The 27713-nt window shown below is 39.9% G+C and overlaps 1 protein-coding gene across 20 annotated transcripts in view; it reads right to left on the bottom strand.

Annotated features, from left to right (window-relative positions):
* nfia (nuclear factor I/A) overlaps positions 1–27713 on the bottom strand; it is a 738669-nt gene that overhangs the window by 111569 nt on the left and 599387 nt on the right. For 11 of the 20 annotated variants that reach the window (XM_048539762.2, XM_059647912.1, XM_048539775.2 and 8 more), the window contains 2 exons: positions 9657–9731; positions 8205–8333 (listed from right to left, as the gene is read on the bottom strand). The exons of 4 other annotated variants lie outside the window; for them this stretch is intronic. In XM_048539762.2, the coding sequence (XP_048395719.1) occupies positions 8205–8333; positions 9657–9731 (204 nt within the window). The remainder of the gene's footprint in view (positions 1–8204; positions 8334–9656; positions 9732–27713) is intronic. 5 more of the 20 variants (XM_048539764.2, XM_048539771.2, XM_048539770.2 and 2 more) reach the window with 1 other exon arrangement.

The following is a 27713-nucleotide window of genomic DNA, read 5'->3' as shown; positions in this document are numbered from 1 at the left end:
GTACATCTATACTTATTTTTAAACTGGCTTTTTATATTTGTTGAAGTGAGCGAATCGAGCTGGGAAATGAGAAATTTAACATTACTAATGTTCATTCATATTGTAGATGGATGGTAAAATTCTGCGAAATCAATACAATTTAACCCTGACATTTTCAGCATTTGACAGTAATCTGATGCTTCATTTCTCACCTCTGCCCATTTGGTGCTCATCTGTGCCGAATATTATTTATTTGGGCCCAAAAGAAGTTAATTTGGGATAACAGTTATCAACAATATATTTTGCTCCATCCGAATGAGTGTTTTTACTTCCTACTGAGAACTGAGTAAAATCAGTTTAGCTAAACATTATTTGTGGTAATAATAAAAAGGAAGAGAGAGGGTGGAAAGGAATAAGCATTAATGATCGATATTTTTAGCAAATCCTTCTTTTGTATGTAGTCCTTCTCATCAAGATTCAGAAGTCCAAATCATAGTAGTATCTCAATTTCATTACTGATAGAAACTGGACAATTAAAATCATGAGATCAGAGATAATGGGAACTGCAGATGTTGGAGAATCCAACACGGCTTGCCAGGAAGAACTTTGCTGTACACTGCAGCTTGAAAGCAATTCACAGTACTAATTCTTTCGTAAGCTTTCTTTTCTCTCCTTCACCATTACTCATAAAAGAAATATGGTGGAAAGGTATTTTGTTCCAGTAGAGGAAATAAACTTTACCTGACTTTGAGTCACAAATTTTCCAAACATTATTTAAATGGATGTTTCAAATCATTATAGCAAAAAAAAACTTGAACTTCAGCCTCCAAAGGGGCCAGTATATAAAAGAACTCCAAAAGGTGGATAATTGCTATAAAAATATGTAAAAGTGCATAATTTTAAATGTGGATCAAAGAATATATAAATATTTTGCATTGCAAGAATGTAGCAAAATCCAGAAAGTTGGCAAGGAAGGGAGAGAAACTGTTCATGGATTGAAGTGCTTAGAGAGTACTTAGGACCTGTCATTTGTTACGACAGTTGCAGAACTAATTGATTAAGAGGCTATGACTAATGATCTGTTTATAAAGGCTTGTTTTTAGGTTCAGATGAATAACTACGTTTATATACGTTGACACCTAAACATATGCAAAACCTAGTCTAGATTTTTTGTCAGACAGGATTTTTTTGAAGCAGTTTATATTAGATTAATTTTCTTTCAAGCATCTTATGCTATTCCCCTGCTGGTCAATAGTTGTGAAATAGCATTAGGTTGAGGAAGGACAGCTAAACCCTGGTTGAAATATTTCATTTAAACACTGATTCACAACATATAAATAATCTAACTTATGGAACACTATGCCTTGGTTGTGGAACCAGAGTACTGCAATGTCTGGTAAATGACAACTTGAAGACTATTCATATTTTTAAAATAAAACTGCCAAAGAAAGAATGCAATTGGCCAAGATATGCAAGATATTAGAATTCTTCCTAGTATCAAACAGAAAGGAAAACCTGATATCCCTCCAGTTCCATGAACAAACGTGCATTTATAAAAGTGTATTTCATCCCTCTGGAGGGCATCCCAAAACAGTACTTTGCTACTAACACTACTTTTCCAGTTCTGAGGATGGGTCACTGTATCTGAAACGTTAGATCTGATTTCTCCCCGCAGATGCTGCCAAACTTATTGAGCTTTTCCAGCAATTTCGGTTCCTGTTTCTGTTTTTCAGCATCAGCAATTCTTTCGGTTTTTGCTTTGCTAGGATCATGCTTTTGAAAGGTAACCATTGTTGAGACGTAAGAAGTTGCAGAAGTAAATTCATGCACAGTGATGTTACACAATTGACCAGTTACTTTTTGGTCACAATGGTTGAAGGTTCTTCTCTCCTTCAAACACTGGGCAAACAGAAAATCTGTTTAGCATTAAAATGAAAGCAAAATACTGTGGATGCTGGAATTCTGAAATAAAAAAATAGCAAATTTTGGAAATACTCAGCAAATCTGGCAGCATCTGTGGAGAGATAAAGGTGGTGCTGCTGTTGTTGTCTGGTATGCCAACTTCTACTGGGCAGAGGCTGAGTGCCTACTCTCAGAAATTTCAAACAATCCTTGAACATGAAGCCAGCAGTGAACTTCAAGCTATTGCTTTGGGACTGTCATTGACCTCAACTCTTTTGGAGACCTTCCCACTATAGCCTCCCACCTCACAGCTGCTTCGAACTTCTTCCCAAAATCAGCGTCAGGTTTGCCCTGGCAGACTCATCACTTCAACCTGTTTTTTACCCCGCTGTGCTTATTTCTCCCCAGTTTGACTATGTTTATTGCCCTGTCCAGTCTCTTCCTACCTACATTCACAGTTCTTCCAGTGCTGAACAGAATTTCAACAATTTCCATTTCCAGGCCTTCCCCTTCTATATGGTTGTCCAATGCCTCTACAACGCAAACACCAGATAGCCTAACGGCTCTCTGTTTCTTCAACAAACAATAGGTGCAGGAATAGGCTATTCGTTATGATCATGGCTGATCATACACAATCAGTATCCTGTTCCTGCCTTATCCCCATAACCCTTGATTCCACTATCTTTAAGAGCTCCATCCATCTCTTTCTTCAAAGTATCCAGAGACTTGGCCTCCACTGCCTTCTGGGGCAGAGCATTCCATATATCCACTACTCTCTGGGTGAAGAAGGTTTTCCTTAACTCTGTTCTAAATGGCCTACCCCTTATTTTTAAACTGTGTCCTCTGGTTCTGGACTCACCCATCAGTAGAAACATGTTTCCTGCCTCCAGAGTGTCCAATCCCTTAATAATCTTATACGTCTCAATCAGATCCCCTCTCATCCTCTGAAATTCAAGTGTATACAAGCCCAGTTGCTCCCATCTTTCAACATATGATAGTCCCGCCATTCCAGGAATTAACCTTGTGAACCTACACTGCACTCCCTCAATAACAAGAATGTCCTTCCTCAAATTTGGAGACCAAAACTGCACACATACTCCAGATACAGTCTCAGCAAGGCCCTGTACAGATACAGAAGGACCTTTTTGCTCCTATACTCAATTCCTCTTGTTATGAAGGCCAGCATGCCATTAGCTTTCTTCACTGCCTGCTGTACCTGCATGCTTGCTTTCATTGACTAATGTACAAGAACACCCAGATCTCGTTGTACTTCCCCTTTACCTAACTTGACGCCATTTAGATAGTAATCTGCCTTCCTGTTCTTGCCTCCAAAGTGGATAACCTCACATTTGTCCACATTAAACTGCATCTGCCATGCATCCGTCCACTCACCTAGCCTGTCCAAGTCACCCTGTATTCTCATAACATCCTCCTCACACTTCACATGTCACCCAGCTTTGTGTCATCAGCAAATTTGTTAATGTTACTTTTAATGCCTTCATCTATATCATCAATGCATTTTTTAAATGTATATTGTAAACAGTAAATAGCCTTGTATGAAGGCCACTATCACCACCTTTCTGTACCTGGCTGAGCTTGTTTTCCCATTGAAAATTTTTCCTTTAGCTTACTCTCCATTCCTGAATACAATGTGGGGCCGTGGATACCTTCACTGATCCTGGTTAGGTTTACGGGATTAGTGCAAAATTCCTTGTTTCAGTTTAAAGTCTCCTCCTACAATCCTTTTATCCAGTGCATCAATGACTGTATTGATGCAACTTCCTCCTCTTACCTGAAACTGGAAAACTGAATACATTTTGCTTCCAACTTACACCCTTCTTTCACTTTTAGCTGGCCAATCGCTCACTCTGCCCATCCCTTCCTTGATTTCTCTGTTGCCATTTCCAAGGATAGGCTATTTACTATAATTCCCTGCAAACGCACTGAGTACCACAGCTTCCTTGACTTCATTTCCTCACATCCTGCTTCCTGTAAAGACTTCATTGATTCCCTCAGTTTGTCCAACTTTGTCACATCTGTTCCAATGATACTACCTTCAATTAGCATGCAAACAACATATCCCTCTTCTTCAATGGAGGATCTTCGCACCAGTGTGGGCAGGGCCCTCAAACATGTCTCAAGCATTTCCTGCACCTCTTCCCTCATCCTTTCCTTCCATCCTAGAACTGGAATAGGGGCCCCCCTGTCATCGTTTTCCACTCCACCAGCCTCTGTATTCAAATGATTCAGCCCCCAGCATTTCCATCACTCTAGCATAATGCTTTCAGCAAACGCATCTTCCTCTCCCCTCTCAGCATTGTAAAGGGAATGTTTCCTCTCAGTATTCATTTATTGTCCCAACACCATCCTCCTTGCATGGCACCATCCCATGCAATTGTACGAAGTGTAACACTTGCCAATTACCCCCCTCCCTGTTCAAAGCCGCAAAAAATCCCCCCAGATGAAGCATGATTTATGTGTACTTCTTTCAATCTAGTTTACTGTATTTACTGCTCACATGTAGTCTCCTCTACACTGATGAGAGCAAATGCAAACTGGGTAATGCCAGAACATCTGTGTTTAGTCCACAAGTATGACCTGATGTTTCATTTGCTTGCCATGTCAATACATCATGTTGCTCCAGCCATCTAAGCCAAACACAAGCTGGATAACAGCATCTCATTTTCCTTTTAGGTACTTTACAGCCTTGTGGACTCAAAGTAGAGTTCAACAATCTCAGACCATGAAATCTGTCCTCGATTTTGTTTCCCCTGCCCTCTCTGCTCCCCACCCTTCCTTACAGCGTAGTACTTTGGTTTTCTCCGTTTTGTTCCAAGCAGAACTAAGCTATACAGTCATTAATACCCACACTGGACCTGTCCAACTTCTCCACGACCACTACCACTCCCTGTGCCTTTTGTTCTGTGAATGCTAATCTCCTTCATCCTCTAACCTTTTCCTGGTTTTTCGTTCTGCTCCATTTATTCCACCCCACAATTTTCTAGAGTGTAAATCTCATTACTCTTCTGCATATATCGTCAGTTCCGAATTGGACTCACAATGGCTGATTTTTTGTCTTCGGTTGCTGTTAGATCCGAAACATTTCCATGTTGTTTTCACCTTGCTTTAACAGCAATGCTGTATCGTCTTATTACTACATGTAATTGACAACTTACATTATACATTAAAATTCAGGAATGGGGCCTGAACCCTCAGTTCCCTCAGTTGACGAAAAGAAAGCTTAGTTAAGACTAACAATGAGATGTGAGACCTTAAAAAATCCTGTTACAAATGTTTTCTTCAATATCACAATAGGCTTACTTCCACAAAGCAAATCTCATCTATCCAATACTAATCAAAATTTGCTCTTTCTGCTTGAAGATATGACAAGGCTTGTAGGAAGTTAACACAAATGTTGACCTTGATGGCAAAAGTGCCTGGTTACATAATTAACTCTGCTATAACTCTTACCATTGATTGCCTTTTACTTCTGTGTCGACAAATTAAAATGGATTAGTAATTTCCTGCTTTAGACACAAAGCAGAGGAGGAGGCCATTTGGCCCATGGTAGTTATATTTGCCGTTTGAAGATTAGCCAATTATGTTCACCTCATTGCAGTAGAACATCAGTTATTATCTTCTGAACTGATATTGTTAAGTCCATGATGTTTAAAATAATCTGAAACTTGATAACAAATCACTCAAGTCAAAAGTCAATTTAGTCATTTACAAAATTAATTGTCAAGACTGAAAGGAAGGTCTACTTAAGCAGTTGGGTAATGTCATTAAGCATCAACAAGTCCAAATTTCTATATGTTGATGAGCTTCCAATTTCAGTCACATCATTACGGAGAAGTATTGAGCAGAGTTAGAAGATTTCCTACATAAAGTGATGTAAAGCTGAAGACAGAGTCAGCTACAGATTCCTATACGTGTCAGAAGATTGTTTCAGATTGATCCTTGGGAGTAGATCATGAACATAATGAGCTCTTCAAAGATTCAAAACTTGTGGGTGAGGTGGTGTTTATTTAGGGGAGATTGGAGAGAACAAAGATCAAGATCTAAACGCATTTCTTGAAGAAGATGTTGTACTTTCGATATATGGTACCAACTTTGGTTTCAGACTTTTAAGGTCCTCTCTTCCACCTATATTGGCTTTAACTTCACTCAATTTTTAGTAGTCAGGGCAAATAATCTGTGCTAATGATAACTAGCAAGGCTGGTTAGCTTAGTTAACTAAACGACAAGCATGGCAGATCTGATTAATATCCAATTTAAGACTGAGAAATTTCTTATCTCCGATGACTGAAAATGTTTGCAACTCCATGCCATAGTAAGCTGTTGGTGCAGATTCCTTCTATATATTCAGGGCTGAGTTAGATAGATTCTTGATGTGTCAGCAGAGGCTTGTTGATGAGCATTTCCTGTGCTGTACTATTCTTTGATCTTTGATCAGTAGGGGAATCAAGAGTTACAGGGAAAAGTCAGGAAATTGGATGTGAGGAATGGCGGATTAGCGACGATCATATTAAATGACACAGCAGGCTTAAGAGGCCTAATGACCTACTCTTGTTCCTATTTCTTATGATCTGACGGTTATGGGGAAACGCATGGAAGTGGAGTTTAGAATTATCAGTTCAGCCATGATCTTACTGAATTGTGGAGCAGACTCAATGTGTTGAATGGCCTACTTCTTTTATGTCTTATGGTCTCATCCACAGAGCAGGTTCAATTCCCATTACAGCTAAGGTAGACTTCTGATTGTTTATCAATATGAGGAGGTGTGTCTCTCATGCTATATAACCAACTGCTCCACCCCTCTCTGCAATAGAGAAATACTTATGATTTCTTACAGACAACAGCTAATGACTTACCAACCCAATGATAACTGGATTACAGAAAATTACTGCAAGTGAGTTTGATTGTGTTGTTGCTCATTGTGTCATTCCTGTAGGAATATATTTTATTCTGGTCAATGATTATTTTATCTCTTTTCCACCTATTTAATTTGTTTCCATCCCAAACCTCTGCTTGTGATGCAGCACAGATGTAAATTAGTCTGAGGATACTTCAACCTTTCCTCCCTTTCTCTCTTTAAATGTTGTTAGATGGTGCATACATGAATGAGAATGTACCGCATGGCGAACAATGGGTTAAAAACACGCATCAAAATACTTCCTTGGGACAAACCCAGTCCTCTCTTAAAAGTATAATCTTTGGAAGAGAACAATGGCTATATTGAAAGAATGAATTCAAACAGCATAGGTAATAACAGTCACCCCACTGACATCACCAATGGGTCTTGCTGGAAACATGCTAGTGGATGTCAACAGAGTTCAATAGAACTCTTATCCTTTTGTGCAGTTTTGGAGGCACATTGACTCTTTTAATCAGCACCATCCAAACTTCACTGGCACACAGCGTACGAAAACTTACCCGTCTCCTTCATTGTATTTAAAAATAAGAACTATGTCAAATTCCAACCTGCTTTGTGAAACAAATTGGTAGGATTGGTACAGTAGATGGATTCTCATTCTGCTGGTGAAAATAGCTATTTACCACCATGTCTATGAAGACTGGAAGGCAATCTGTACAGGTTTTGGTAATCTACGTTGCATGCTCTATCATCTCCAACAAATGCTCTCTGGCATTTTCAGAAAATACAGCATCAGCTGCGCTCTAAAATTGAGAAACCCAGAAAGCAGAGTCTGATTCTTTGTAAGGCAGAGATTTCATTTTCAATCAAACTCTGGAAAAATGTGCATTTATTCACCATTAATTGCTGAAGTTGTACATATAAGATAATTGGGCATTCCATAATGTCAAAAGCAGACAGTCACTTATCCTTGAGCAATTTTGTAATTTCTTAATTTTAGTAACAAGATGAAAGGAGATTAGATGGGAAAATGGTCCAGCTGAGACATGTGTCATTAATTATTACAATAACCAGACACAGCAAATTATAATAGGCACATATAATGAAATCATTGAAATGGGCTTTTAAATATAGCTTGAATAAAAATAGCTGATTAAAAAAAATCACTGAATTGACAGAAAACATAAGAAATAACCAGCTGTTAACAAGTCCAGTGAACTTCGATTCTAAGTGTATAAGAAGTCACCAATATGAGTCCTTCCCCTCTTATTCTGGCTGGAAAATGAACGCCACTCCTTAGGTTTTATAACCCACAATCCACACAAGGAATTCTTTCCTACAGCTTTATTTTCTGTAATTTAAGGCACCGAACTATAAGCTACTTGGCCAAGACCCTATACTCTTTAGTAGGAGCTACAGGGAAGGGCTCTCAGCGGCCGTGCCTCACCTCTGGGTGCTGTAATCACAGGCCGATGATGATGTGTAAATGCCGTTCGAGGGGAGGAGGTCTGCGAAGGCGTGGGACTGCTGAAACCAGACTTCTCTGACTTCTTTAGTGTAGTAGGCGATGGCATTCCTGGCAAGAATGATCGATAAGTGCAATTTTAATAATGCTAGGTCATGAAACGACAGCCTGTGCAATGTGGAGGGGGAATGGGGTGTAAAAGCAGCATGAGTTTGGGGAAGACGGAAGAGGAGGGTAAGGGAAGAGATTGCAGACAGAGAGAGTTAGGCAGCGCAAAAAGCATTCTGCATCATTCACGTTCTATGGTGCCTCAGCATGTTTATTTAGCAACTTCAAACAACATTCCTTGTCAGGTTAATAATAGAGGACAGAGAGTATGCATGCAAGAAAATGGCTTCAAGTATGAGCTACATTCGTAAACCATGCCATTCTATCTAAACTAAACCTGCAAAAGAATTCCATTGGAGTTTTAGACTGAAAAATGCCAGAAGCGTCAAACTTCCAGTTGTTTCAAAGAATTCACAGAACGTACATTTAACACCATAATCGAGGATACTGCACAGCCATCTGGGAAACACCCAAAACACTCTACCAGGGAGTTGGTCTCATAAACCATGATTGGCAAAGCTACAGTTGGGAAATGGAAGTCAGGTCAGAAGTGAATTTTTTTCTGTAGCCTGTGGAAAAATATGTAGTACTCTAATTAGCCCCTGAAAGTCTTAGGCAATACTTGTGCCCTGGATAATCTGCTCAAACGCTTTAATTTTAAATGTTTTTTTACATGGGCATTTTATGTGGAAACAGGGCATTTACCCATGCTGAACATTGTCGGGTGACGTGGTAACACACATACATAAGTTATGGCACATTTTCAGGTTTTAAATATCCTCAAGCTAGACATACTCTGCTGATTTGATGTGTTGCTAAGATCCCAGGGTCTCCAAGTCAGACACACTATTTCTATGGAATGTTATGCGCTAAGTATTCCCGAGCCAGACACAATCCGTTGCTATGATGTGTCACTAGGCTCTAAGTAACCCCTCATGAGACACAACACTGTTAATGTGACATGTTGCTAGGCTCCATGTAATCTCAAGTCAAACATATTCTACTACTATTGGCTAAACACAAGACCCCAAATAATTCCCTGTTAGATGCGCAATGACAGAGAACAAGTTGCTCCTAAGTAGCCTGCATATTCACCAAATGTTATTCAATTAGCTCTATGATTACTTTCATAGTGTAAAAACATCTAAGTTACAATAGTTACATAATAAAACTGCAATAAACTCATCTTGGTTGTTTTCGGCAACATCCAGCTTTCATTCTCTCAAATTATTAATACAGAAAAGTTGCATTTCACTTTCAAGTCTCTCTTTGTTCCAATGTAATGAATTGACAAACAGTTCAATATTGGTAAAAAAAAATAATTACTTGAATGTACATCTGTAGACTTCAGCTGTGTGACCTTTGAGTTTGAGAGGTCACTAAAGAAATATGTTTCCGGATCTGAAAGAAACAAGCAGCAGAGGAATGGAGCAAATTTTTACATGTATTTATTGCTTAAATAATTTAAATGGTGATAAATGTACTTTCAATAACATCAATAAGAGGAGTTTGACACTTCTTTGGCATTTTAGATGCACACTAACTTTCACCCAAGTTAATAAATATCATGCAATACATCCACTGCTAACTGCCTTTCTAGAAGCGAGTTCAGTGTCCGACTGCTTTAGAGTCAAATTGGCCACCAACATTCACACAGCAATGGAAAGGTGGTACAGTTAAGGTTTTTTCTTGTACACTTGTACTTTGCATAACCTCCAGTCCCATGGCATTAAAAAAATACATTCAATGTTTTATGCACAGACCCAATTCTCTGAAGGTCGCAAAATATTGGGGATCTCTACCGTCAGATGGTGTCATACGAGTTCCTGATGCAATTAATACCAGACAAGGCTGATAACAAATACAGAACTTCGGCAGGTATTTACAACAGATACACAGAATGGAATCATTTGAGAAGTTTTAAATGCTAGAGCAAACATAATCCTTTACAAATAGTTATGTGCCATTTAATTTTACTCATTTACATTTCAGCCCTTCATTATTTGAACTTGTAGAATTTTCTTAAACCCTTAATTATGAAAATAAGTGAACACTGCCTGAAGTTATTAGAGTAATGAAGACAAACACAATTATTTTGTTATTGTATGAATACTAGTTTATCAGCTTATCCTTTAGAAATACCAAGATTATACAAGTTATTTATGCAAAACAGCACTGAAAGATATGCATATTATTTACATGACATAAACTGGTATTTAGGGAAAGATTTTGACAATAAGCAAATATACAATACCATACAGTATAGACTGGAATCAATTTACGAGGTACATTGTTAAAATTAATGCCTAGTTCAGAGCTCGTTATTAAATCCAACAGATTACTGACCATTAACGTTCAAAAAATCTGCTGGTAAATTCAATGGAAGTCATTTTCAAGCCAATCATGGGTGGCAAAAATGGGAGGGAAACAGAAGAAAGGAGACTTTTTGCCTCCTCCAGTGTTTAAAATAAGTAACCTTTTCTGATTGTGTGATCTTTATCTCTTATTCTAGTAATTTTCTTCATCCTTATTAGTCACAAGCAGTTGCCAAATTTAAAAAGGCCCTTACTGTTAAAGACAATACTTATTACATTGAGGTCCTGGCACTTCAAACTATTAGGCTGACAGAATTTTGTTACATTTAGGAGATTGGCAGTTGGTGGATCTGTGTAAGCATATCAAATTTCTTATCCTGAAACTTCAGAGAACTTTACAATTGTGTAGGACAATTGGAAAGAAAACCTTATCTTCCATCATTTCTGTAGTCATCACCCAATGACACCTAATGAAAATGGTTGCTGTAAAGTTGTAAAAATCAAGAGCCTACCTTTATGGGTTCAGAATACATCGTTAAAGTAGTCACATAATTAAAACAATTCTCACTGATACACCAAAAAATATTCCATGATGCTTTACTGTCAAAAAGCATTTGACATTGAGCCACAGAAGATATCAAGACATGGGACGGCACGGTGACTCAGTGGTGAGCACTGCTGCCTCACAGGACCAGGGGCCCAGCTTCGATTCCACCCTTAGGCGACTATCTATGTGGAGTTTGCACGTTCTCCCCATGTCCGCGTGGGTTTCCTCCAGATGGTCCGGTTTCCTCCCACAGTCCAAAGGTGTGCAAGTTAGGTGTATTGACAGTGCTAAATTGCCCATAGTGTTCAGGGGTGTATAGAATAGGTGGGCTATCAGGGGATGGGTCTGGGTGGAATGCTGCATGGGTCAGTGTGGACTTGTTGTGCCAAAGGGCCTGTTTCCACACCGGAGGGATTCTATGAAATGACAAACGCATTCTTGAATAGAAAGATTTTAAAGGACTTCTTAAAGGAAGATGGAGTGATGAAGAGACAGAGAGATTTAGAGATGAATTCCTGACCTGAAGGCCTAGTTGTGAACTAGTCAAAGCATGAACATCAATCATTAAGTGACTGAAATCCTGAACTACAAGATGCTAGAACTGGAAAACTGTCAACATTGAGAAGGTTTGTAGGCCTGGCTGGAAGAAATTACATATAGAGAGGGGAAGTTGGGGGCGGGTTTTTTTTCTTTATTCATTCATGGGATGAGGGTGTCACTGGTGAGGCAGCATTTATTGCCCACCCCTAACTGGCCAGAGGGCAGTTAAGAGTCAACCACATTGCTGTGGGTTTGGAGTCACATGTAGGCCAAACCAGGTAAGGACGGCAGTTTCTTTCCCTAAAGGGCATTAATGAACCAGGTGGGTTTTTTAGACAATCGACAATGGATTCACTGTCATCATTAGATCCTTAATTCCAGATATTTATGGAATTCAAATTCCATCATCTGCCATGGCAGGATTTGAACCTGGGTCCCCAGAACATTATCCGGGTCTCTGGATTAATAGTCCAACGATAATACCACTAGGCCATTGCCTCCCCTCAGGCCAGAGAGAAATTTGAAAACAAAAAGAGAAATTTAAAGTTGAGACTTTGCCAGACCAGAAATCAGTGTATGTCAACAGGCCCAAGGGGGAATGGGTTTAGTGCAAGTGAGGACATGGCCAACAGAGTCGCAAGTCGCAAGAAAAGTGATTAGTTTCCTGACTGGGTGACCCGTCTATCAGCTTGGTGGATGACATGCCAATTGCTCCAAACTGGGGTCAGAGACATAGATGGATGGGGGCAAGGTGGCCTCCGAAGGACACCCCACAGCCCTTGCTTGTAATCCCCACCCCATGACAGAAGAACACGAGAACATCCTCTTGCTTTTGGTTCCCGAGTACTACTCAACTGAGAAAAAAAAAGCACCCACACAGTTCCAAAAAGGGAAAATAACAGCCAGTGCATGAACACTCTAACTTGTGCTTGAGGTCATAAGTCACATCTATGCCTTGGAAATCCATCTTTGTTTACAAATGAGCTGCTGAGCCGTAAGTCCCACAGTTCACAACTCAGGCTATCAGTGGAGCAGCAACGTGAAATGAATCAATTGGTCTTGATGCACTTTGTTATAGAGAGGGAAATTGACAAATATGTCCAGTACTCAGCAGCTGCCAGCCTCTCACTGGCCATCAGATTCCAGTAACTTGGACATCAATATTTAGGCCGACAAAAGGCTAAAAAAACCCTCAAAGTCATCAGTCAGCTCTTGACAAGCTGATTGGTATGCAGTGGGTTAGGCTTTCTTGATAGTGGGGCTGGTGTTTTCGCTGACATCCAACATGCCCACCCCACACTATTTCAAAATAGAAAGATGATATCTGTTGCATCAACAGGCTAGCTTGAGCTTAATTTTAGGTCAGAAGTCACATTCGTGTCTTGGAAGGCTATCTTTATTTTTATGTGATCACAATAGCCAGACTTAGCAATTGGCTGAGCATCGATATTTGCATGATACATTTTCACCACCCTCCCTGCTCAGCTCCCTGTTTATCCATAGTGACAACAGGCAAAATTCTTATAATCTTCTTAATATATTCTTCATAATCATTGCTGCTGCACAATGAAGATCATGCAAAATAAGATGTGAACATGGAGTAAAACAGACCGCATTAACATTGTATCTTTGTTGAGGCTATGGCAAGTCAGAATAGAAGAAATAACACATCTATATTTCTGTCTACCTGCTTGTTGCAAATTCGAGTTTCCTGGACGTTCTGCTATGTTAACATCAGTTGATGGCTTGGAACTGGCCATTTGTTACAGTCATTGAAGTGAATGTTGGATAATGGAGTGGCAAGGTAACTAATCTATCCTGTTCTCCAATGTGGAACAACTGCCAGCTGTCTGGAACCATTACAATTCGTGAAACAAAATAATGGCACTTTAATTTGTGTTGAAGGAAGTCCTTTTTGTTGATCGTACATCTACAGGCTTAGATAGGATGTTACTGAAGGAAGATATTGCAAAATGGTATAAAAGGAAAACCAAAAAGCAGTGTTTAAGTGACTCCAAGGTTAAGTTTTAATAATCTGCCAATGGTTGGAGGAACAAAGACGATTAAAAAAAGGCCACAGATGAGATCCTGGTAAGAAATGAGTTAGATTGAAGACTATGATGAAACTAAGATTGATTACGTTGAATGTATAAAGGAGGAAATGAGTTTCAATACTATATTAGTAGTGACATAGGCAGTTGGAAATGGTTCCAGTCATGGAATAGTTCACACCTTTTAATTCAGGACTTAAAAGAAACTGAGTACCCAAGCAACTCTAACTAAACTGGAGTCGATGGGTATGAGGGGAAAACTCTCTGCTGGCTGCAATCAAACCTGGCACAAAGGAACATGATTGGAGTAACTAGAGGTTAGTCACCTCAACAAGAGTTCCTCGGGGTAGTGTCCTGAGCCCAACAATCTTAAGCTGCTCCATCAATGATATTTCATCCATCATAAGGTCAAAAGTGGGCATATTCACCGATGTTTACAAAATGTTCAGCACCATTCATCACTCCTCAGATACTCAAGCAGTCCATGCCCAAATGTAGCAAGACTTTGGCAATATCCAGACTTGGACTAGAAGGTCACAGGTAACATTTATGCTAAACAAGTGCTAGTAAATGAGCATCTTCAGCCAATCAAAATCCAACAATCACCTCTTGATATTTTTTTGCATCACCATCACAGAATCAGTCATCAACGACATCCTGGTGGCTTACCATTGACCAGAAACTGAACTTGATTAGCCATTTATGCACTGTGGCTATAGCAGCAGATCTTAAGAATACTGCAATGAGCAACCTACCTCCTGACTCCCCAAAACCTGTCCAAAATCTACATTGCACAGCTTAGGAATGTGATGGAATACTTCACACTTGCCTGGGTCAGTGCAGCTCCACAACACGCAAGAAACTAGATACATCCAGAAAAAAACAAATCACTTGATTGGCTACACATCCACATTCGCTTCCCCTTCCATCACCAATGCTCAATAATAAAACCGAGCACCATCTACAAGATGCACTGCAGAAATTCACCATGGCCCCTGAGAAGGCACTTTCCAAACCCATGACCACTTCCATCTAGAAAGACAAGGGCAGCAGATGCATGGGAACATCACAATTTGCACGTCCCCTTCAAAGGCACTCACCACCCTGATTTGGAAGTGCATTGCCATTCCTTTGGTGTTTCTGGGGAAAAAGAAAGATCCTAAAAATCCCTCCCTATTGGCATGTTGGCCTATCTACACCACATAGATTGCAGCGGTTTAAGTAGGCAGTTCACCACCACCTTCTCAAGGGCACCTAGGAATGTGCAATAACTGCTTGCCCAGCCAGCGAGAAGTAACATTTCCTGATTTTCATTTTTGGAAATGTGTGTTTTTTTCCAGAGGATGGACTCAAACTGCCCCAACAAGAAAATAAGTCTGTGATGTTGGCAAAATACATGCGTTTCATGAGGATGTGATACAACATTATCGACACCTGTGAAGTCTGTGTTATACAAATCGTTCCACCAACCACACAGAAAGAATGACGTACCACAACACGATGTTGCAAACCACATTACAAATGTGCTGCAAGTGGCTAGAGTGCTGACTACCAAAATTCTGCACACATTCTGCTCGCTGAATAGCATAAAACCGTGACCACTGGGTGCAACAATAACTGAACTCCTAAGACAAAATAAAATTGAGCAAAATAATATTGACAGACTCATTTTAGAGGAACTGGTAGCAGGCAAATCTTTTGTTCTCTTTACGACCAGCAAATGTGTCTTTATGCTTAAAAACAACCATGACAAATAACTTACCAAACTGGCATTTTCAGAAGGTTGCTTTAAATCAAGAACTGACATACTTTAGCGACATGAAAATACAACCCAAGAAGATCTGACATTGATTTTTTTTAATTGCCAGTAAAGATCCTAAGTGGACAGTCAGTCAGATCGCGGGGGATATAAATTCACAGGGCATAGAGCAGCTAAAGCTTTCCATTCATTAGACAGTGCTATTGAAAGCTATTATAATAACAAAATTGAGGGTAATAACCTGTCAATTTGGTGCAATAGGTGAGATTGGTTACAATTTACAGCAGTGTCACCAGAGTTGTGCTGAGCATGACCTGCTTGATGGTCACCGGGGCACACCAGACCATTACCTGCATTATTCCAAAAAAACCTCATCATTTAATTAATTGTAAAGACAAAGAAAACACAGATAGATTACTTTTGAGGTTTTAACTATAATATCTAATTTATTTGACATCCTCAGTGAACAAAACAGATTCATCATTGCATCAGTCAGTGACAAAGGGTTGGCTTTCCACTCATTAAAGAATTTAGTTTCTACATAGTGGACAGCCCTGACATTCTATTCTACATATTCATTCTAGTAAAGTAAGTTCGATGTCTTGAAGCAACAACTGTATTGCCTCCAAACTGGCCTTTTTATTTTAGCTTGCAATCTGCTACACAATGTTTGATCCAGCAATAAGAATTCCATTGATTTCTGAGGGTGGGGGACTGCACAAGGATCACAAATGAAGAATACAACAGACACCTAGAAATATAAGATTTTGCAGTCATTGGAAATCTGAATTAAAAACAGAAAATGCTGGAAATGCTCAGCTGTTCAGACAGTCTCGGTGGAGAGAGAAGTAGAGGTAACATTTTGAGTTGAGGAACCTTTGTCAAAACTGCTCAAAACAACAGACAGGAAGGCAGTGAATAATAGTGGAATGGTATTTTTTATCCCAAATGAATATTGAACATCTACAATATTGTTATTTAGACAAAAATTCTGTCTATAGTTAAAAAAATAAAAACTAACAGGTATACTGTTAGATAACAAAGTGTAAAGCTGGATGAACACAACAGGCCAAGCAGCATCTCAGCAGCACAAAAGCTGACGTTTCGGGCCTGGACCCTCCATCAGAGGTATACTATTAGGTCTGACCATATCATTAACTCAGTTTCCCTAAAACTGATCATGTTGAATTACACCCGGTAATCCTGACTTCCAGAGATAGAACTGTCCACTAAATAAGCAAATTTGACCGATGCAGATTCTGTTTTCCCCACCATTTATTTGAGTTATTTCAATCTTCATTTCCATTTGCATGGATCAAATTCCTTTCCTTCTACAATATATCACAAATGCAAACCTTCAAAATCTGTCATATCTTCATTTTTTTCTTTGCAGTTAGCTTATGCTCAAAGTAATATCAAAACTACTTCTCGATAGCAAAGAATTTATATGGTTAGAGTTCCAAACCTTATCCATGGACAAAATTAGAACCATATCAGAATGCTTTAGTGTTTTATGAAGCTTTGTGCATTGCAAAATTGACATGCTTTTCTGCTTTATCAGTGCTCTATTCATACTCCTTCATAATCCAAGAACAAAGAGAAGTACAGCACAGGAACAGGCCCTTCAGCCTTCCAAGCCTGTTCCGATTGTCATGCCCTAACTAAATTAAAAAACACACCTTCTGCCCTTATTCAGTCTGTATCTCTCTATTCCCTCCCTATTCATGCAACCATCCAGATGCCTCTTAAATGTCATCTGCTTCCACCACCTCCTCTAGTCGTGCATTCCTGGCTCCTACCACTCTCTGCATGAAAAGATTCCCTCACACAACTTTAAACTTTCAGAGATAACGGGAACTGCAGATGCTGGAGAATCTGAAATAACAAAGTGTGGAGCTGGATGAACACAGCAGGCCAATCAGCGTCATAGGTGCACAAAAGCTGACGTTTCGGGCCTAGAACCTTCCCCCTTCTCACTTTGAACCTGTGCCCCCTTGTAATTGAAACTTCAACCCTGGGAAAAAGCCTCTCACTATCCATCCTATCTTTGCCTCTCATAACTCTGTAGACCTTTACCAGGTCTCCTCTCAGCCATTGTCTTTCCATTGAAAACAATCTTTACTGTTTTTAACCTTTCCTCATTGCCAATGCTGCGAGACCGAGCAACATCCTGGTGATGCTTCTCTGCACGCTCTCCAAAAACTTCCACGTCCTTCTGGATGTCTAGGGCTGTACACAATACTCCAAATGCAGCCTAGCAAGGGTTTTATATAGTTGCAACATGGTTTGCCCACTCTTGTACTCCATGCCGGTCGTTGAAGGCAAGTATGCCGTTTGTCTTCTTAATCACTTTGGCCACCTGTGCTGCCACTTCGAGGGAACTTTGGATCTGCGTGCCCAGATCTGTCTGTGAGCTATGTTCCTAACGGTTCTGCCATTTACAATATAATTCACACCTAAATTTGATCTTCCAAAATGCATCATCTCACATTTGTGTGGATTAAATTCCATCTGCCATTTCTGTGCTCAAGTCACCAATCTATCTATATCCCGTTATATCATTTGACAATCTTCAGCACTGTCAGCAACTCCACCAATTTTCGGGCCTTCTGCAAACTTACTAATCAGACCAAACACATTTTCTTCCAGATCATTTATATACACTACAAACAACAGAGGATGTAAGATTGTTCCCTGTGGAACACCACTAGTTACCGGTCTCCAATTTGAAAAACACCTTTCAACCGCTACCCTCTGTCTTCTATGACCAAGCCAGTTTTTTTTCCCTCAAGCCAGCCTACCTGAATCCCATGTAATTTTAGTTTTTTTACCAATCTGCCTGTGGGACTATCAAATGCCTGGGCAAAAATCTTGAAACTACTTACAGCAGCACTGTTTGGTATACTTAAGATTGCTCAGTCTTCAGTCATTCAATAAGATGGTCCATCACATGTTTTCAAAGATCCTGTTATCTCATAGATTTAAGTGTCATTGTTGTGCTGCCCCTACTGGTTAATGCTTGAAAATGGGATTTGAAATTGGGTCACTCCAAAATGAAACAGTTGGTGAGAGGTTCTCACTCATTATATTCAGTTGCACAATGACCTCCGTGAGTTTATATCCCAATATTTAACAATTTATTTTTATAATATACATAATTTAATAAAGCCAAGTAATGACAAAGTGGGATATTTCAAGGTTTTAAACCACTGTCTAGATGTAATGTGTTTTGAGATGTGATGAGATGTAATCAACTGGTTTGCCACAAAAATTCAAGTCAAAGAAGCACAATCATGGATCTTGTGGTGTGGTGGGAGTGTCCCTACCACTGGGCCAGAAAGCCTAGCTTTAAGACTCACCTGCTGTAGAGGTGTGCCATAACAAGTACAAACGGGTTGATTAAAAAGATCGAAGAAGTTCAATCAAACTCACTTCATTGCTCACAAAGCTTCTAAAACTAGCAAAAGTAATCCCCCTAGTTTGCCAACAATCACATACAAGAACTGGCACTAGAATGATTTTCTGATCCCTATTGAGAACCTTCACCAGGAAGGCCTGCACTAGATCTGATGTGTTTCACACACCAACACAAATGGCCAGCAACTAGGCTGTTATTTATTCCTTGAGGACTGCCTTTGGGAAGCAAGCCCTGCTGCCTTCCTTGGCACCTAATTAAGCAAGCCTTCCCAAAAGGATGTCAAGTGGAACTCAGAGAAAATGGGAGAGAGAAACCACCTATACTCTCTCCACCTATCTTCTTTTCTCTCCATCTTCGGTCCGCCTCCGCCTCTCTCCCTATTTATTCCAGAACCCTCACCCCATCCCCCTCTCTGATGAAGGGTCTAGGCCCGAAACGTCAGCTTTTGTGCTCCTGAGATGCTGCTTGGCCTGCTGTGTTCATCCAGCCTCACATTTTATTATCAAGTGGAACTCTTGCTGACTTTGAAAAATGGCAGGAAGTTCATGAATACCACAAAAAATAATTGTAGGGTATCCTTCTAATACAAATGGAATATCCAAGCAGCCCTTTGCAATGGTTACTTAAAGAAAGGGTCGATTTTTTTTTTAGAAACCCTAATTTATCTTAATTTCCTCTCCCAATTCAGAACACAAATAGGAAATGGAGTTGCTTCATCACAAGTTTGAAAACAAAGCATGACTGTTAAATCAGATTTTAATTCAGAATATTGTGTCTAGTCTGGGTCCCTCACCTTTGTAAGAATGCATAGATGCTGAAAGAAATCTACCAATGTTTCACTGGCATGATCCATCTCTGATGATTGAGACAGGATGAGAAACTGGGTAAAACTTGCCTATGTCACCCAAAAAAAAAGATGGGCAGGGTGGGAAGAGTGTTGTTCTGGATACAGTGGCAGAAAAATTAGCAGTTTAAATTAAAAGTTAGAACTCACACTAAGCTAGTTCAGAGTGAATGCAGAAAACAGAAGAAATTACAAAGAGGTGAGAGAAAGCAAAATTCACCCTTGAAGGCAGAAACACTATAAACAGTGTATTTGAAAGGGCATTATGCATCTTGCCTGTTGGCTAAAGTCAACAAGAGTTCTACTTGGCATCCTGTTGGGAAGGCTTGCTTAATTAGGTGCCAAGGAAGGCAGCAGGGCCTGCTTCCCAATGGTGGTCCACAAGGAATAAACAATGAAACATGTGAATGAGACATACTGGTCAGACTCATCTTCAAGACAGCACTCCAGTGTGACCAGTTCATTCACTTTCACATATTGCCACCTTTTCATCTGCCTTTTCTGTTTAGGTAGACCCCACAATCAGGCACTAAATTTGCTTGAGTATGCGACCACTCCCTCAACCACGTGCTACCCCACCCCTGCAAAGCCCACAAGCAACTCCAACAGGGCTTACTCTTCTGGGTACCTGCATGGCCAGTTCCTGGCCACTGGGTCCCTGGTGAATATCAGCATTAGTTAGCCAAGACCTTTAAGCACATCAGGAAGACTATTCTTGGAGCTTCGTACCATAGATTTAATTAGAGCTGAGGCAGCAGAATTACGAGATTGCCAGCTGCCAACTTCTTGGTCTTTAAATGGACCCCTGCCCCTAAACTCACCATGCAAGAGGACAGTAAATTCCAAGGAGAATGATTCATTTGGAAAAAGGGGAAAAAGAATGCTAAGCCATTAAAGATGTACATCTTTGATATTACAGAACTGCCCCTGAAAATAATTTTAACTAATATTTGGTGAGCAGGGTGAGAAAACTGATATTTCTTATTGAGAGCTCCAGTTAAATTCTAGTAGACTTGTGCACATTCATCAGGTCTATTGCTTGCATTCATAAGGGAGTAATTTTCAATTAGGTCGAGAGCTGTCTAATACCTAGAACAAAAAGTAATATCATTAATACTCTGGCCTTCCTGAATGAGCTAAGCCGCAAACCTGAATGATGAACTCCCGCAATGGTTCTGTCGGCTGAAATCAAACTGAAGCCAAGTCAGCACTTTCTCTGCAGAACTTATTACTTGAAAGCGCTGCTGTATTTTTTTCTCTCTCTTCGATGTCTTCTACCTTGAAAAGACAAATCATCTTGCCCTCAACCTGTCATTCACCTCAGCTGAGTTGTCAGCAAAACTACTGTATTATAGCATGTTTTTTTAAAAATGAGTGATTGGCAGCATTTTTAAAAAATATGTATATATTGTTCCACGTACATGCTATTCCCCAACACAGTGACAAGATTAGCTAAGCCTCCTAAGCGTGTAACATAATAGAACTAGTCATAGAGCTTGATGTATGTTCAGAATACTATTATGAAACCAAAGTAGATCTGCATGCATGCAGCACTCATAGTTCAGCAAGCCAAATACTTATGAGAGGGCAACAATGGTTGAGATTAGATCATTAGGAAGCTGAGGAGACAAGTAGAAACCAATTGTTTGGTTTGCTTCCATAAGTGACAGATTCAAATATTTGTTTATGATGTATGTGCTTTAACTGTGGTGACCAATTGTACAGTTCCGCATACCAATTATATTAGTTAAATTTACAGAAGTAACATATGTATTTACAATTAATTTCTAACGTAACTGAGTAAGTTGTACATCATTGAAACAGCTCATTTGTTTCAAAAGATCTCTGTTGCTGTTTGTGCTCCTCAGAAACCTCCTTCCATCTTACTTCATTTAACCCTCTGGGTACTTTGCTCTGTTTCTTTTCTCCATATTCACTTACTCACCTAGTTTCTGTTTAAATACACACATGTTCTTCATTTCAAGTACTCCCAATGGTGGCACCTTCCATGTTCTAATGATTCCCTTGAAGTTTATCATGATTTTTTAAAAATGGGCTCATTAGTGACTCCTTTACAATGTTGCCTGAAATGCTTTGTTAAGAGCAGCTGTGCAAGTGGTTAAAAGCTAACCCATCTCCACCCTATCAAGTAAAAGCAAAATGTGGCAGCTGCTGGGAATGTGAAATGAACAGAAAAATGCTGGAGAAACTTGTCAGGTACAGCAACATCTGTGTCAGGATAGAGACAGAGAGAGAAACAAGGAATTAATGTATATCAGATTCAAAATGCTAACTCTGTTTCTCTCTTGATATTGGTGCTATAAGAACTGTTGAGTTTCTCCATCAATTTCTCTTTTTATTTCACCCTATTAAACTCCTCTATAATTTTCAAGACTTCTATTAGATCAGTCTTCTCATTTCTAGAGAAGATCCCTAATCGGTTCAATATTTTCTGATATAACAAGGTGTAGAGCTGGATGAACACAGCAGGCCAAGAAGCATCAGAGGAGCAGGAAGGCTGACGTTTTGGGCCTAGACCCTTCTTCAGAAAGTTCTTCCAGTTCTTCTGATGCTGTTTGGCCTGCTGTATTCATCCAGCTCTACATCTTGTTGTCTCAGATTCTCTAGCATCTGCAGTTCCTACCATCTCTGAAACAGTCTTTCCTGATAGTTGTTTCCACTCACTTCTGGTATCAGCCTAATAAATCTTTTTTTGCACCTACCGAGGCAACCCTGTGCCCTTTTTGTAATATGCAGACCAGGCCTGTGTATGGTAGTTCTAAAGTGGTGTTGTGTGCTGGTATATTCTGAACTTGGAACCATTGTTGACATTTTAAAACTAACCACAAAAGGCTTCAAAAAATGCTGATTTGACATCACCTGATTTATTCTGTGGATTTCAAACCACATCCCAGACTCAAAAGGAGCAAAAGGAACCTTTCAAACCGATCTTGACTCAAAGCCTTTTCCTGAAACTAATTCAAAAGGGTACTTTCTGATTGAAAGGGTCACCCAGAAACTAAAACAGTTTCAAACTCTCGAGGTGTGAAAACAATCACACAGGATATATCAGAGATAATGGGAACTGCAGATGCTGGAGATTCCAAGATAATAAAATGTGAGGCTGGATGAACACAGCAGGCCAAGCAGCATCTCAGGAGCACAAAAGCTGACGTTTCGGGCCTAGACCCTTCATCAGAGAGGGGGATGGGGGGAGGGAACTGGAATAAATAGGGAGAGAGGGGGAGGCGGACCGAAGATGTAGAGTAAAGAAGATAGGTGGAGAGGGTGTAGGTGGGGAGGTAGGGAGGGGATAGGTCAGTCCAGGGAAGACGGACAGGTCAAGGAGGTGGGATGAGGTTAGTAGGTACTACTAACCTCATCCCACCTCCTTGACCTGTCCGTCTTCCCTGGACTGACCTATCCCCTCCCTACCTCCCCACCTACACCCTCTCCACCTATCTTCTTTACTCTACATCTTCGGTCCGCCTCCCCCTCTCTCCCTATTTATTCCAGTTCCCTCCCCCCATCCCCCTCTCTGATGAAGGGTCTAGGCCCGAAACGTCAGCTTTTGTGCTCCTGAGATGCTGCTTGGCCTGCTGTGTTCATCCAGCCTCACATTTTATTATCACACAGGATATATGGTGGGACACAATGGCTGCCTTATTTGCAAAAGGACTTTGCACTTGAAATATGTCACATGCTGAGACAGCTTTATGTTCTGTTTGCTTTGAAAAACAGAAGCTGTTCTGCAAAGTTCAATACGAAAGCCATCAAAACAAATGCAAGTCAATTAATAAGCCAAAGTGATAAATACTGTCAAATTGGCAGAACAACTCCCCCATGATTTTCCAACTATATTCACCTGATAATCAACTTCCTATAAAATTGACTTGTTTGCTGAGAATCTACTGCTTTACGATATCTTCGCATCAACTAAAGCATTAACTCATCTAAGAAACAGCAAGCTTGCCACAAAAGAAATGGGAAATCATAAACCTTCAGAACTTTGTCATTCTTGACATAAGCAAATCTTTGGTTGGAATAGTTCAATCCTCTCTAGCAGAGACACATCTCTACCCTATGCATCATGCTTCTTTCTATGACCAAATCAAGACAGATAACATTAGAGGAGACTGGAAGTGAGAACTAGGTTGTCTGTTAAGAGAGAAATAATAACAAGTAGTAAGAAATCATGTCAAGATGAATACTTTCAGAAAAATATTGAAAATACTTAAAGTTGAGAAAGTTGATGTAGCACATACAAAGTCGAATGAATTTTATTCTTCCAAATAATGACTATTTGACTGACTATAGCTATTCTCCTGCATTCACTTTGCTCAAGCTCACAGGGTCAGTCACTCTGCTGAGCAGTCTGGATGATCCGTAAGACTCTGACTGGCCTTGGAATTCCAGTTGAATAATTTGGAAGACAATTTACACTGTACTGCTTTGGATTGATTAAAATAGCTAACCAATTTTCTTTCTGCTGGAGGACAATGTGTGAAACATTTATTGAATGAAGCATTTATACGTACAGTTTACACTGAGGGCTCTTCAGCTATTCTTCAGCATCATGGCTAAAAATTACTGTTGCTAATGCCATCGGATGAAAACTTAAGATATTCATATTTTATTATCTGTTATTCTAGCAGATAAATTAGCCTGATTAAATAAAGATAAAGGATTGTCATACAAAGGCTTTGAGTGTTAGTCCGCTAATAACTGTGGCAGTAATTTATAGCCTTATTTCAGTGCTCCTTTGATTTTTTTTGTTCTACTTGTTATTACAGTCACTGATGATTTAGTTAGCCAAGACCAACCACCCATACATTCTGACTGAATTATTACTGAATCACTTAATTAATCAGTGAATTCCTCACAATCCCCAGTATTCAAGCATCCAGAACTTTCATGATGAAAGCTCATATTGAAAGTTGTGGATAACTGTCAAACAAGAGCTAGTCTCTGAATTCTTAACTTCAAGCTCTGGGAATCAATGGAGTGGGCTGTGGTGTGTAAATTGGCGTTGGGAGTGTGGGTAGGCAGTAAATCGAATATTTGTTGACTAAACGATGAAATTACTCATACGACAGAAACGATGGCGGCCCAAGAATCACAGAATTTCATTCTGAGACAGTCACGGGATCTCAGTTCCCTGCCACAACGGTCAAATGAAAGCAGCAAAAAGATGTATTTTGGATTATTCAGTAAATTTGTACATTAATTTCAATCAATTTCTTTTCATTTGTCTTTGTGTAGGGTACATCAACTATATCAACTTGAAGTACTTCCTGCTTTTTTCTGAAAGTAATTATCTTGATTTGACTCCAATTTCAATCAAAATATCAGGAGGGTACAACTCTGCCAAAATACTCAACAATTTGACCTTTGGTGTCAGTATTTCTTCTAACTGATCTGCATGAAAAGAAAAACCCGCTACTTTCAGACAGACAAATATAATTTAACCTTTACAATGTTAATCATAAGATTTTTCCACTCAACGTTGTGAATTTTCACTCAGTTTGGCAGGTGGAGGGTTAAATCCAGTATGTATCAGTATTTCTGTTGCAAATGATACCAATACCAGTAGAAACCATGCTAACAGATCCCTTTTAATAATTGATGGTATGTTGTGCTGGAGTTGCACAGACTGGCACAATTATGATATAATATCTTGTGGTGCCAGTTACAAAATGATGCCTTCAAAAGGCCCCTGGAGTAAAGTATCAGATTCTCTATTTTCTGGCACTGTTTCAACAATATTACAGTAAATATTTATAAAATGAGTGAGTAAAAGTACTGGATTTAATGTTTGAGGTATGTCCCAAAACCTTCTGATTTGGAAATCAGTAAAATGGTTAGCAATGTGAAATTTAAGGGACTCTTGAAGAAGAGTTTGGAGATGGGGCAGGGTCCTTTAATCGGATGAGGGAAGGGGAGGGAGGGGTGGGCAGGTGTGCTGGGAGTAGACTGCCACTTCCCCACCTCTGCCTCCACTAAGATCATGGGGAAAAACACTTCCTGCCCACTGCCAATTAAGGCCTTTTCTACTGCAATTGGTATTAACCTGCAGTGGATAGGGCACTCACAATATGGGATTTGTACAACAGTCATTTGTGAAATGTTTCAAAAGCTGGGGATGCATGGTCATTCATTCACAGGCACTTGGGACCTGATTGCCATGTCCAGCATCGAGAAGTAGGGGCCCTACTGAAATCTGACTCCAACACTTGTTGCTGGACTCCAATCCTAATTGATCCTGAGCCTCTGGTGGGTGCACTGCTGGTAGCTGTCACCAATGCTACTGCCAGCAATGGACAGCTGTTAACCTCTCAGACAGCAGGATTTGTGTCTGTGGGGATCTGTGATCCTGGGGAAGGTCCATCATGAATGTTCCCAATTAGCACCCAATACAGCAGGTCTGTCCCAAAGGAAGTGACTCGCAGTTCTCACTGCTCTCCAGCTGATGGGTAAGATCGCTATTACCCAGGTTAAATTCACTGTTGTGCCAATTAAATGCCTTTCAAGCTATTAAACCTATTAGATCAATTTAGACATATCTGACCAGGTGGTCATGAGCATCATCTTCTGCTATAAAACAGTAATGGAAGAGACTTTAGTCTATAATAACCTTTTATTTCCATATACTCGAGCTGTCCTTATCTTTGCAAATTGTTAGCAGTTTTTGTTTCATTCCATCTCTGCTTTTGTCCTGCGGGGTTGCGGTATATGGTAATGGTTACTTCCTTATGCATCCTTTCACCTGATATTCCTTGGTACATATTTTCAATCAAAAATATGGACCTGCTCAATAACCCTGTCTCTACCAGATGGGAGAGTGTGCAGAGACTCATCATTACTGTGAAGCAGACTAAGTGAGAGAGAGGAGTAAAAGAGAACAGGAGTCTGAACTGTAGCCACTGTGGCAAATCATGGAGTGGGAATGACAATGTGGACGCTGCTTCTGGAGGCAGTCCCACCCCTTAAATTAGGGTTCCAGTGGATTGAAAACCTGGTAATGCAAGGGTGTTGTTCAAGGTTATTTTAGGGGGTGTGGTGGAGAGACAGAAATCAGAAAACTTAGCCCGGTGAACCTAACGTGTCTTGGAGAAATGCTAGAGTCTATTATTAAGGAAGAAATATCAGGGCATTTAGAAAAGCTTAATCCAAACAAACAGAGTCAACGTGGGCTTGAGGAAGAGAAATAATGTCTGGGAAATTTGCTAGATTCTTACAAAAGGGAGCAGGGGGTAGGGAGCAGAGTAACCAATTTGCTGACAGTACAAAAATAATTGGGCAGCATATTGTGATGAGGACATAAGGAATATGCATGGTGTTGAGTGAGTGGCCATAAACATGGCAGATGGAGTTCAACGTAGGAAATGTGCAATCATGCACTTGGATAGGGAGAATCAAAAAGAACACTTATTAAATGGAAGGAGGCTCCAATAACGTGAGCACAGAAGAATTTGGGCACTTTTGTGCATGAAACATGATAACTTAGCATGCAAGTGCAGCATGTAATTAAGAAGGAAAATAGAAATTAGGCCTTGGTGCTGAGGGGGCTGGAGTTTAAAAACAAGGAAGCCTTTTTACAATGTATAGGAAGTTGGTGAGGCCACACTTGGAATTCTGTATACAGATTCGGTCCTTGCAGTTAAAAATAGACATAAGGACATTGAAGGCTGTTCAAAAACGGTTCACTAGGCTGATTCCTGGGATGAACGGGCTCACTTATCTGGAGCGGCTGCATGTGTTAGGCGAATGACGAGTTATCCCATTGAAACAAATAAAATTTTGACAGGGTTACTGTTGAGATGATGTTTCCACTCCTGGAATCTCGACTTAGGGGACACTGTCTTGTTATTCTCTAAATCTCATCTAAAGCTGAGATACAAAGGAATTT

Source organism: Stegostoma tigrinum, chromosome 8, assembly GCF_030684315.1.
Source record: "Stegostoma tigrinum isolate sSteTig4 chromosome 8, sSteTig4.hap1, whole genome shotgun sequence".
NCBI classification, from domain to species: Eukaryota; Metazoa; Chordata; class Chondrichthyes; order Orectolobiformes; family Stegostomatidae; genus Stegostoma; species Stegostoma tigrinum.
The sequence above is the reverse complement of the archived record's forward strand: the minus strand, read 5'-3'. Positions and strand labels throughout refer to the sequence as shown.